Below are 12608 nucleotides of genomic sequence, written 5' to 3' on the forward strand. Positions count from 1 at the left end.
TCAGCCATGTTAGAGATGACACCATCAGGATGAAACACAATATTCGACTTACATGTAGCATTTTTAAACAACAATAGATCATTGTCAAATTAATTATGACACCTTGGTATAATTACTCTAAACAAATGAGACCATGGTCAAGACAATTGGTAGCCTCTATCTCACACCAGTGGCATTGTTAGTGTTTCTTAAAAGGAAGACCACACGTCCCATAAACCCTGTTGCTCCAGTCTCCCCATCGTTGTCTTTACTGAAGAGGATGTTGGAAGTGATTTTTCCATCAGCCTTTCACTCCTCCCACCATCTGCCATTAAAGGATAAGGCTGGTGTTCTTTTCTTACCGTCAACAAATCCTATGAAAATAACAAAATCAGCAATGAATTTGTTTTACTAACAAGTCTGGTCCATATAGCCAATGCCCAATAAAGCCATGTCTCAGCAGCCATAGAACTCCATTGTCTTAAAAAAAATATTAAAAACACGTCACAGAGCCACGCCGTTGCTCTGGGCAGCATATTTCATCATCACGATGCACCGGGCCAGCCGACTTTTTCCTCAAACAACTTAATAAGCCGGCTGGAAACACGTTGTCGATCTCAGGAAAGTAGTTCCATAGCACAGAAAATAGTCCCCGGCGTAATGAAGAACTTGTTCCCATTTGAATTTGATTTGGTAATAACTACAACAGCCTGACTTTTCGTGGTAACAGTTAACGATTTTTAAAATTGAAACTCTGTCTTTGTGAGCTGTATTTCAAGGTTTTTAGCTTACAATTGGAGCCAATGACTTCCGGTTTGAAGGCTAAAAAGGGAACGTGGGAAGTCGGAAAAGAGTAGAGCAAACACATTGTTGATTTTGTTATTTTCATAGGATTTGTTGACGGTAAGAAATGCATTAAAAAACACCAGCGTTACTCTGAAAGCTTTAGCTCCATTTGCCTGGAAGAACAGCGTCCTCTTCCTGTTTTATGCCATAAAGCAATCCAGCAGATTTCCCGGCAAATCCGACCAGATGGAGAAACAGTGGAAAACATAGTGTAGAAGCTGACAATCTTCTCTGCGATGGTCTTGTTTGTTTATGGTAAATACACTATACTGTTTCAAAATGAATGTGGTAATGGTTTATTGATGTTAAAATGCTCCACATAGCACCTTTAAAGCAGATTATACCACTTGAACTGGATGCAGTGGCCTAAAAAAAGCATGCTTGTGACCAGCAGGCTGCTGATTCAAATTACAGGGCTATCTTGGAAAATCTGGATGGAGAAAGAGACTGAAGCAGGGCAGCACTAGAAAAGAGTGTGAATGCTCAGCAAGCCATCCCTTGATAAGTAATGATTAAAATCAACGGCCTTAATTATCTCCCACAGAACTTGAATGGATATAACCTTCCACTGTTTGCTATGGTAATTTGGCTAGTACACCATAAAATGGTGACTATGGCATTTTAAGGGTTAATTGTTGGTGACAACGCAAGTGCGGGCATGCAGGAGTTAGTGTGTCACACTTGCTTTAGAACTGTGCAGATGTGTTGCACATGTGTTAACATTTTCAAAGATTGTGCTTCTCTTGCTAGCTCTTCTCGACAAAATCAGCATATTAGCAAACCTGGTAAGCATCAGTCAACTTTAGCCCCTTAAATGCTATAAACTACCATAGCTTAGCCTACCTAGTGGCGAAGAAAAGTTAGCATTCACTAACTTCAAACAACTAACGGACATCGGCTGAAACAGATTAAGTCAACTGTATCCACTTCCGCTAGATGTCAAAACTTTTGACTGACTTAAAAAAACAGCAGCAGCTTGTAAAAGAGCACCACCTAGTGTTGGCATAAGTCATAACTCCATTCAGCTGCAAAGTAGCTGTAGGAATAGTTTTCCAGTGCTGGTTCTTGCTGCAAAACCTCTTGCCTCAGCGACTTGCTGTAAGTTCCATCCAGGAACATTGATTTGAATAGAAAAGACTTTATCCACTCAAGTTCTGTGTTCTCTCCTCTCACCTGTAGGAGTCAGTAGAAGGTGTTAGTGAAAGAAGAGTGATAAGTTCATCTTACTTGACAATCTCTGAGAGAGCGAGAATTTCAGCGAAGACGCCATCAGTGGGTCGGGTGCGAGAGATTTGTTTGACCACAACACCCTCTGGATTCTGAAATATACACACACACACGCACACGCACATCATCCTTACCTAAAAGAAATTTTAGCTAAAACTAACCCATAATTCAATAATGAAGACCCAAATGAATCCTTCTGACCCTCTTTTTGTACACACTTACATCTCTATATTGATGACATTGTGTTTAAAATGAATAAATGATCTTTCTTTTTTTACCTGGAATTCCACTGTGATGGAGCTGTCAAAGGCCTTGAAGGACGGAGACGACACAAAGGCTCTGCACCGCACTGGAGAGAGAGAGAGGGAAGAAGAGAGAGAGAGAGAGAGAGAGAGAGAGAGAGAGAGAGAGAGAGAGAGAGAGAGAGAGAGAGACAGAGAGATAGAGAGACAGAGAGAGAGAGAGAGAGAGGGGAAGATACAGATAGACAAATAGATGAAATGTGTGAAATGTTTGAAATGTTCAACATCTTCACTGCCCCCATTTGATAACTAAAGTTTTCATAAATATTGTATAGCAGTCAAACATTAGGGTGTAGCTTGCCAACTTAGGTAAGTAAACGATTGGTAACATTAGCTGATGTTTGAGTGAGCATTTGGGTGAGATTTTGATGTCACTTTGAACATTAGTTGTTTCAGCCTGAGGCTATAGCTAACGTTAGTTTAAAGTAGAATAAGATGTTAGATAGCACAAAGGGAATGGGTTATAATGTTAGTTGGCCAGCTGTTGGATTTCTAAATTACCTAAACAATTCAATTTGGGCTTCAATAAACGCCACCAGTCATACCCACAATTGTTTGTGGGCATTCAGGGGAATGTATTGCATATAGCATTTATCATGTTAGAAAAGATGGCGAGCTCAGAGCATTGAGCTATGTAGCTAGCTAGCTAGATAAATAAGCTAACACCCACTGCCAGGCGAAGTGACAAGCTTAAATCAAATTTGGTATTATTGGTATTATGCACACATTTACAAACAGTGCTGTAGCTGACTATAGATATAGATGTTGCCATGCTTCTGTTCATTTGTTGGGCTAGGTACATGCACTTAGTTTATCTGAACATAGCCTTTCTGTGGGTTGACCCATTGGGACCCAATGGGATGACCCATTTTCTCCATAAATACTATAATTCTAATTCAGAATCCTCGTTGAGTCAATAAATATTCTTATGCATATTTTTGTTTCAAGGCAGCTATGAGAAGTACAGCTCTCAGACTGCAGGTTTTAAGGAGAAGCCACTTACAAACTGGACTGGCACAGATGTGTCTTCTATATAAATTAATGTTACAGTTTCTGTGTATATGATTATCTGTTCATATCCATCTTTTTCACTTTGCATATCGTGTATAGTTCCATAGAGATCTATCAGGTATGCACTACTCCTCACCACCCTCAAGACATCTGAGAACAATGCCGTCATCTCCAACATTTCCCGGCTTATGGCCTCAGAGTGCTTTTGGAGCATCTCCAGTCTGCAGAACCTCCTCGCTACAGTGGACCTTTACTCCAGAAAGTTGATGCAGAGCTATACAATCTGCTTCAAATGCAGCTGACTTGGCTATGGAACAATCAAAACTGCAGTAACATTCCTTCAGTCCCTCTTTCAGAAAACATAAGATGAACTTTTTGAACATCTGTGCACAGAGATCTATCCACCTTAGTGAATAACATGTCTCGTCACCACAGATGCTGTGATTGAGGTTGCGTAGCTTTATGTAACGTTTTTCCCCCTCCTTTGTTACATGTTTGTTTTGATATTTAACTACTGCATTATTATTGAGTAGCTTAGCCATACCTTTCCTTCCCTAACTCTGCTATTTAAATGATCTTCATTGTTTTTTTATTTACTATTTAAAGTATTATGCATGGTTTTATTGTGTGAATATCTTTAATATTATTTACATTTTGAATCCTTTAAACAAGTTGTGTTTTTTATTTGGATTTTACAAGTGCAGGGAAAACATGCAAACAAGCCCGTTTTGGGCCCATTATGGGCTGAAAATTAGGCCCCTTGCGGGCTGCCCATAGTGGGCCCCAAAAGGGCTTGTTTGCTGGGTTGTGCTCTTCCTGGTCCAAGTCCTCATTGTTGTTTATGCTGTTCTTTTGTTTCTGAATCTGGTGTTCTAGCTCCAGTATCTCCAGTTCTCACCAGTATCACCAGGATTATAGACGGGTTTATCAGTCTGGATGAAGATGTAGCCGGTGTGAAAGGACACCATCAGCACCCTCTCCTCGGAGTGGTACCCCTCAAAGTTCACCTTCAGGTACACATACTTGTTCTTGTCCTCGTCTCGATTCAGAAGCTCCGAGGGAAGCTGGGATGAGATGAGGTTGAGATTCAGGAGGAGGATCAGAATTAGAAACGGAATCAGAATTAGGATCAGTCAAGACAAACTGCAGTCAACAACACAACACTAGCATGAAGTATCGCTTTTGCAGACTCTGTGCAAACCGTCCATGACTGAGTGACTGAGTGACCTGAATTTGCCACTTTCTGCCCCCGGCCGCATGGCGCGCCATGGGAAAAATGAATCCCATGTGAGCAGCAATTTGGAATTGAGAATAACGGCCTGCAGTGTGAAGGTAGCCTAAATTAAATCAATCATTACATTCACTATAACTGAACTGTGTTGTTGCAAAGATAACATAGTGCACTTTTAAAAACTATAAGAGCAGAAGCCCACGGAGGCAGGGAGTGGTAGTAAAGGTCTTTACTGGACACAAACTCAAAAATCCAACTGTCTTTAAATGCAGCAGCCCAAACATTGTTAGAAAACAAAACTAGACAGTGAAAACTTTGTCTTGAGGTTCCGGATGGCAACTGTGTTCTCCGGTAAGCAAATCACCAAGACCAAGCACTGGAGCAGAGCAGAGAGGGATTTAAATAAACTCAGTAGACACAGGTGCACCGAATCATCCAAAATGGGCTTCAATTACCACACCTGCTGCTCCTCCTAGAGGGGCGGGGCCCACAGTTTATACCCATGACTGTAGAAGTGTTCACTTTCTTTTCAACCAGGGACTTAAGTTAGACTTGAGACTTAAGTCTGCTATCCTTCAGAGTACCATATTTTGTTTAATTTTGTGCTATCTATCATGTTGTAAGAGTAGGTGTCATGCTTTTCCAAATATGGATGGTAGGTAACTTAAGCCCCTGACAAAATTATAACACATTTACAGTTTGGATCCTCTATATTTTAGAGATACTGAATGACAAACTATAGGTAAAGATATTTTTTGTCAGCATACATACATCGCATTATGGAATAGACCTATTTAAGTCGCAGCCGTGACCCTGGCAAGTCACCTGTATAGCCTTGAGAGTATGGAAGCTGTTATCCGGGCCAAGTGTGACGGAGTCCTGCAGGAGCTGGGACGTCCTGCTGAAGTCCTGGACGCTGATGGAGACGGTGAGTGGGGCGGACAGACCGCTGGCCTCCAGGTAGATGTTCTCCTGACTGTCGGCTCTCAGCAGGTCCGGAGCCAGCAGGGTGAACCTTCAGGAGGAGGATCACACACTGGATTCGTACAGCATGCTTTTTGAGTACTGCTGCTACTGCTTACACTACTGCTATTACTATTTCTACTACTATGACTACCATTAGCACCAGTAGTACTTACTTCTACTACTACTACTAAACTAGTGCTGGGACTACTACTACTAGTAGTTTGGAGTGGAGGTATTGGTTTGTGGAATTGTCGGTGTCTCGGCTGTGTTTCGGATCGGTTTGGTGCTGCCCTGGTGGATTGGGGTATCGGTCTCTTTCGGGGGCATGGAGGGTTCTTGGTGGCTCCGGACTCTTGAACGGTAGTGTAGCCTACTTGTACCTGTATGTCCATTTTATTGCCTTTTTGTGTTTTGGCACACACTTTTCTTTAAAGTTCTATCCGTTTTCAATTGTATCTCTGTTTGTTTGTTTATTTTAGTTGCACCTGTTTATCTCCTATATTACCTTTTGTTCCTATTTTTCATAATTTCCTTTCGCCACACACTTTTATGTAAAGTTCAATCTGTTTTTAATTGTATCTCTGTTTGTTTGTTTATTTTTAGTAGCACCTGTTCATCTCTTGTATTACCTTTTATTCCTATTTTTTATAATTTCTTTTCGGCACACACTTTTATGTAAACTTCGACCTGTTTTTAATTGTATCTCTGTTTGTTTGTTTATTTTTAGTTGTACCTGTCTACCTCATATACTACCTTTTATGCCTATTTTCTTGTATTGCTGCTTTTGGATTTTATTGTATGTAAAGCACTTTGTAAACATTGTTTTTAGAAAAGTGCTATACAAATAAAGTTATTATTATTATTGTTATTATTATTATTATTATTATTATTATTATTATTATTATTATTATTATTATTACTACTTCTACCACTTCTATCACTACTAATACCATTACTCCTACCACTACTACTAATACCATATATACTGTTTTAATTATTCTGCTAAAATGTCCTGTGACCACTGTCTCAGGACATTTTACTCTCTGGTAGCAATAAATGTTTATTATGGACGCTCAAATGCTTGGTGAACACTATCAATGCTTTAGCCATAGCTTGCACTACATCAATTATGTTCTCATGCGCTTTTATTTTCTTCTTAAATTCTGTTTTATTTTAATGTTATTCTGTATATAATTTATTTTATATATATTTTTGTGAATTATATGTTTCTAATTCTTTTTATGCTGAGAGGACCCAGCATACAAGCATTTCACTGCACACAAGCATCTCAAAAAAACTTTAACTTTAACTTCTACTGCTACTAATAAAATACTAATAGGCTAATTACCAACTTTTCTTAAGAGTACACCACAGAATGACAAAGTGCTTTACAAATAATGTAAACAGGTTTAAAGTAGAATAAAACAGGTGAATACCGCAGGAATTAAATTAATTATTATTTGGCAAAAACATTTTACATTAATCTGTAAAAATGAAGTGACTTAAAAGATAACAGGAAGCAGAGAGTGAAGCTTGTGGAAAGAGAGAGTAGGGGAAGAGAATTGATGAGTGATGAGAGAAAATTATTGTATCAATTGTTTTGTAGGAGTAGGCATCACAATTTCAAACTCTTCAATTGTAGACCGTTAACATTTTTGAAACACAGTCTGGATTAATTTGATAAGTAAGTAGCACTACTGTACCTTGGCACAGTACTGATGCCGTCACTTCGCCTTTTATTTCTGTAAATAAACAGGATAAGTATTATTTTTCAATCCTGATAGCAGGCAGAAAGGTGCAAACCAGGAAAGAGATGGAAAAACAATAACTTGCGGTATAAAGGCATTTAATTTATTTGCACATATGAAAACAATAAAACAGAAGGAAGAAAAGAGATTGTGGTGAGATGAGCTTACAGAAAACATACACAGTGTTGAGGTGAACTCAGTTAAACAAAAATCAAACTCAAAATTTATTTCAGACTGTATTTATGTTTTCCACTGGTAAGAGAAGTCCAGTTTTGGTTACTTAACTGTGGGAGCTAAAAAATTTGTCAATCGCCATTTCTCTGGAATACAAATTTTGACATCATTATACTAAACATAATACAAGCTACAGTGTATATCTGAAAAAAAAAAATATATATAAATATTTTCTTTAAGCACGCATACCTGCCATGCCAGCTAGGTAGGCCTATATAGTCTCTATAAAGACAGATTGTTTCATTAGAAACCAAACTTCACACATAAAAAAGTGTCCAAAAAGTCAGTGGAAAATGGAAATGTGAAACAGCTTACCTTCTAAAATTCTCAACGTGGCCATTGGAATTGCAGAAAAGTAAAAGAAATAAAATGTGTTGTAGTGTCCACTGAGCCATGTTGCCCGACTGGAGTCTGGGTGGACTGTGGGAAGACAGTCTGCTGCTACACACACATATACACACACACACACACAAAATCAATGGAGAGGTGTGGTTTCTGTGGGCCAGCAGGCTCTCCTAGTGCAGTTGTTCCCAAAGTGGAGGAACCACCAGGGGTCCATGAAGGAGTTCCAGGGGGTCCCCATCAAAATGAGGAGTAGTAGTTTCACTGTTAATTCATTACATAGAGATTAGCGTAATGTAAGAATAAATAATGATGTTTTGATCACAGGTGTCCTCATTTTTACCTCCACACCTACAAAAGAGACAGTTACATTTTGTACCAAGCCATATTGAATAAGAAAATGAATAAGAAAAGATGGGGTTCCTTCAGACAAAATCTTATCAAATGCAGGTCAATGGGCCAATTAGTATCTACTTAGTGGGGCTTCACATGAAAAAGTTTGGGAACCCCTGTCCTAATGGTTAGAAAGACCAGCCTGAAACTGGAAGTTTCAGAGGCTTTTCCAACCTGACAATACAATACTAAGGGAAACACTGAATCCTTGTGAATTTGGTCCAAAAATAAAAAATGGTCAAATGAAGATACTGAATATTGATGCAAAACATCAGCTATCAGCTGGTCCAATACAAAAATATCTGTATCAACCTTCAAATCCCATGTGACCTAACTGGCAAGGTGCACATCTCACAGGTTTAGGGATTTTTTGTTGCTTTTCATTGTTGATATTTAGTCCTGATAACTGTAATAGATCAAAGCTTAGTAATCTTCCCTCACACTTCATGTTTTTTGTTCTTTTCAAAATTAGTTGACACTGCCAGAGATACAGTAATAAACTATATAAATATTTATTTCTCATGGCAGAAATATAAATATAGACTATATAAAATATAAGCTATACCTAATTTCAAGAGCATATGACAGGAACATCTTTTTAAATCAAAGAGCATTTTCTCTTCCTCTGTGCTTCTTTAGTGTGACTTGTGTATTTTTAAGTGCAGACGCCCCCTTATGGAGAAAGTGATAAACATTCAGGAAACACTGAACATTTCAGCAAGCAAGAAAATAACTTTTAAATAAAATGTATTTTATTTTTCAATGAGATTTTCACAATGATGGTAATATGGGTTTCAGTCAAATATGACTCACTAACCAGTGTGTTTCATACCAGATCCACTGTTACATAAAACCAATAACAGTCTGAACCTCAGCAGACTCTGCATCCATCAGTTATCACTCTTCAACATCACTGAACAGATGCATGTATGAATTGCTTGTCAGAGATACTAACATTACTGCTGCTGTTACTGAAAATCTGTAATCTGCAGCGCTGTAGCTCAAAGCAGAAATGTTTTTACCTTTCAATTGGATTGGTTCGAGTGCTAAAATGTGCTAAACTCACAGCGCTGTCTGGAACCTGCAGTGAAGGTTTCTTTCCACTGTCAACAAAGAAAAAACATAAACCTGCAGTGGACAGAGAGGATAGAGGTGGAAACTTAGCCTCACAGGAAAAAAAATCCCCCCTCAGATCCTCTTACACTGTTGGATCTCATCAATCTGTGATGTTCAGTGCCTTCCAGGAGTTATTTTGTGTTTCTTGGTGAACCCACTTTCCCTCAACCTGCCTTATCTGCTTATACTTCAGTTATTGATTTTCTACATTTCCCACAATGCCTTTTGTCAACCCCCACAGAACATGTGTAAACTTGTTGCTTTCAAAGATGGGTGTTGTCATTTTGCTCCTATAGCTTAGATTTTGTTTCATCTCACCTGTTAGCTAGCTAGTCAGCCAGAACATCGGTGCATCTCTGAGATCACAGCTGTGGTATTTTACTCAAAACACAACCTGTCTTGTTGCTGCATTGCATTCTGGTCTCTCTCCTGCTCCTGTGGGTGGAGAAACTGGTCTCTCTCCTCTTCTACGATGGATTTCTCCCTGTATGATTGTCGAACGTCTCTTGGTGCAAAATGTCGGCTCTAGAAAGAAGCCCTCGCTCTTTGATTCTGAGGGACTGACACCAAAACCTGATGTTTACCGCTGATTTGAACATTTTCTACTATTAAACTCCATTGTAGCTATAGCTTTGTTCAATTTTCTAAGGAAAATAAGGAAAATACACCACCAAACAACAAAATGGGCCCAGAAATGTAAGGCACATCACCAAGAACAGTTTTAAGTATTTTAGGGTAGATTTTTCCTTTTGAGCTTGCAAAGTTTCTGATGACCCTGATGAAGGCCACAAGCCAAAACGCATTGGTCTAACAATAAAGTTGTTTTATATACTACAAGTGTTACTGGAGTTTTGACCTTTTTAGACCTTTTTCCCTTCTCCATGCACCTTGGAAGTAGGTGAAGTTGTGCCAGAAACCCCTGCTCAGCTTGCAAAGTTTCTAACAGTTGCACTCAAAAGTGTTTTCAGCAGATCTCACAACATGTGTGCATGTAAAACAGAAAAGCACATCATTATGACATAGGCATTCTTTGCAGTGATTGCAAGGTAGCCTTATAAACAATGTCAGATGAAAGCTGATACGACACCTGCATGTTTCCAAACACATTTTGGAGACTCCCGTCAAGCCATCAAACTGTTAAAATTATCAAATATATCATTTCACACATTCTTTTGGACAAAGAGCTGGCAGAGAATGTGATTTCCATTGTGACCACAATGGTAGCTGACTTTTTACAAATTTACATTTAGACAATTTCTAACACTGATTGTCCTTGAATCCCTACCAGCTCTGGGCGTGCTGCTCAGTATCTGACCTCTGACCTCCCTGTGGAGGGGGCAAGACAAATGAGAATTTCCTACAGGAGTCAATACAGTATGACATTACTGCAGCTGTGAAGAGCATCTCCAATTCTGTTTAAATCTCACATTCCATTAACAGAAAACATAAACAGTCACATTTAGCTTTTCAAACAGAGAGCCGCCTCATTGTCCAGGATCTGAGTCTGAGTCGTTCTAGTCTGCCACCAGGGAAGTGACTCCAACAAAACTTCTATCCTGTGCCTTTTCCTTCCCACAATCCTTTGCCCTCATTAGTCCTTTGCCCTCTTCCTCCCCTGTCTGCCTCCACTATTATCTGTCTCTGCCACTTCCTGTCCTGAGGTGGCCTAATTGGCGCCTCCTCTCTCTGTGTGACCTTGGAAACCGCTCCCTCATGCGTGTGCGTGACTTCAGCTTCTGACTTCCTGCGGGTGACGATGGCGCAGAGTTTGATTTGATGGGGACCCCCTGGAACTCTTTCCCGGACCCCCGGTGGTTCCCGAACCCCAGTTTGTGGTAACAGCTGCACTAGGAGAGCCACAGAAACCACACCTCTATGTGTGTGTGTGTGTATAGTAGCAGGCTGTCTTCCCAGTGACTACAGTCCACCCAGTCGGTCAACATGGCACAGTGGACACTACAACACATTTTATTTATTTTACTTTTCTGCAATTCCAATGGCCAAGTTAAAAAATTTAAAAGGTAAGCTGTTTCACATTTCCAATTTCCACTGACTGTTTAGACAGTTTTTATGTTAGAAGTTTGTTTTCTGATGGATCAATTTGTCTTTACAGACAAACTCAAACTGGCTGGCGTGACAGGCATGTCTACTTAAAGAAAATACATATTATTTTCACATATACACCGTAGCTTTTATTATGTTTATTAATATGACGTTAAAATTTGCATTCCAGATTTATGACATCTGACCAATACTTTAGTCTCCACAGGTAAGTAACCAAAACTGGACTTCTCTTATCAGTGGAAAACATAATAGTCTGAAATAAATTCTGAGTTAGATTTTTGTTTGAGTTCAACTCAACACTGTGTATGTTTTCTGTAAGATCATCTCACCTGGACAATCTTTCTTTTGCCATGTGACTTTATACCACAAGTTGTTGTGTTTCCATCTCTGCCCTGGTTCCTACATTTCTGGCTATTATCAGGATTGAAAATAGGATAATACTTACCCTGTTTATTTGCAGCAATCAAAAGCCAAAGGACCCCATCACTGCTGCACCAAGGTACAGTAGTACTACCTACTTATCAAATATCAAATGAATCCAGACTTTCAAACATGTTAACTGTCTAGAATTGAAGAGTTTTGCTCAAAAATTAAATATACACCACTTGAAATTGTGATGCATCTGTTTCATTCTTCTTTAAACAATTGTTTATATAATTGTTTATTATCTGTATCTGAACTTTGTCATTCTGTATTGTGTTCTATAAGTAAAGTTGTTACAGTTGTTATAATTTTACTACTAGCAATACAATTTCAAGTTCATGTTTTTTTATTTGAAATGCTTGCATGCAACAAAATGCTTGTATGCTGGATCCTCTCAGTATAAAATGACGAAGGAACATATAATCCCTGAGTCAATTCATAAATTTGGACACACCTGATTGAATGTACTACAGCATCTTTTTCATTATCTTAAAGACATTTTGATCTAAAAGCTTATGCTTAAATGCTTGAATTGATGCAACAATCTAAACAAATTATGGTTCTTTTTAAAGGATAGGATGTTAAGTTGTACACTTGACACTACAGACTGGATCCTCTGTATTTAAGATTCAGTCCAGCCTATGTTTTTGAATATTAATATGTTAAAGTATTGACAGTTTTTCTCTCATCACTCATCAGTTCTCTTTTTCTACACTCTTCCTCCAC

The 12608-nt window shown here is 38.8% G+C and overlaps 2 protein-coding genes across 2 annotated transcripts in view; one reads left to right on the top strand and one right to left on the bottom strand.

The window, feature by feature from the left end:
- LOC139651113 (complement C3-like) overlaps nucleotides 1–5649 on the bottom strand; it is a 37049-nt gene extending 31400 nt beyond the window's left edge. The window contains 4 exon segments of the mRNA XM_071527958.1: nucleotides 2053–2144; nucleotides 2331–2401; nucleotides 4264–4429; nucleotides 5422–5649. Coding sequence (XP_071384059.1) covers nucleotides 2053–2144; nucleotides 2331–2401; nucleotides 4264–4429; nucleotides 5422–5649 — 557 coding nt within the window.
- Nucleotides 5650–11632: 5983 nt separating this feature from the next.
- Nucleotides 11633–12608, top strand: part of LOC139651114 (complement C3-like) — a 45388-nt gene continuing 44412 nt past the window's right edge. The window contains exons 1-2 of the mRNA XM_071527959.1: nucleotides 11633–11664; nucleotides 11920–11958. Coding sequence (XP_071384060.1) covers nucleotides 11633–11664; nucleotides 11920–11958 — 71 coding nt within the window. The remainder of the gene's footprint in view (nucleotides 11665–11919; nucleotides 11959–12608) is intronic.

The sequence above is a fragment of the Centroberyx affinis genome, unplaced genomic scaffold, assembly GCF_046629955.1.
Source record: "Centroberyx affinis isolate AG114_WGS23_722 - 3 ecotype Tasmania unplaced genomic scaffold, CSIRO-AGI_Caff_v1 ptg001596l_1, whole genome shotgun sequence".
NCBI lineage: Eukaryota > Metazoa > Chordata > Actinopteri > Beryciformes > Berycidae > Centroberyx > Centroberyx affinis.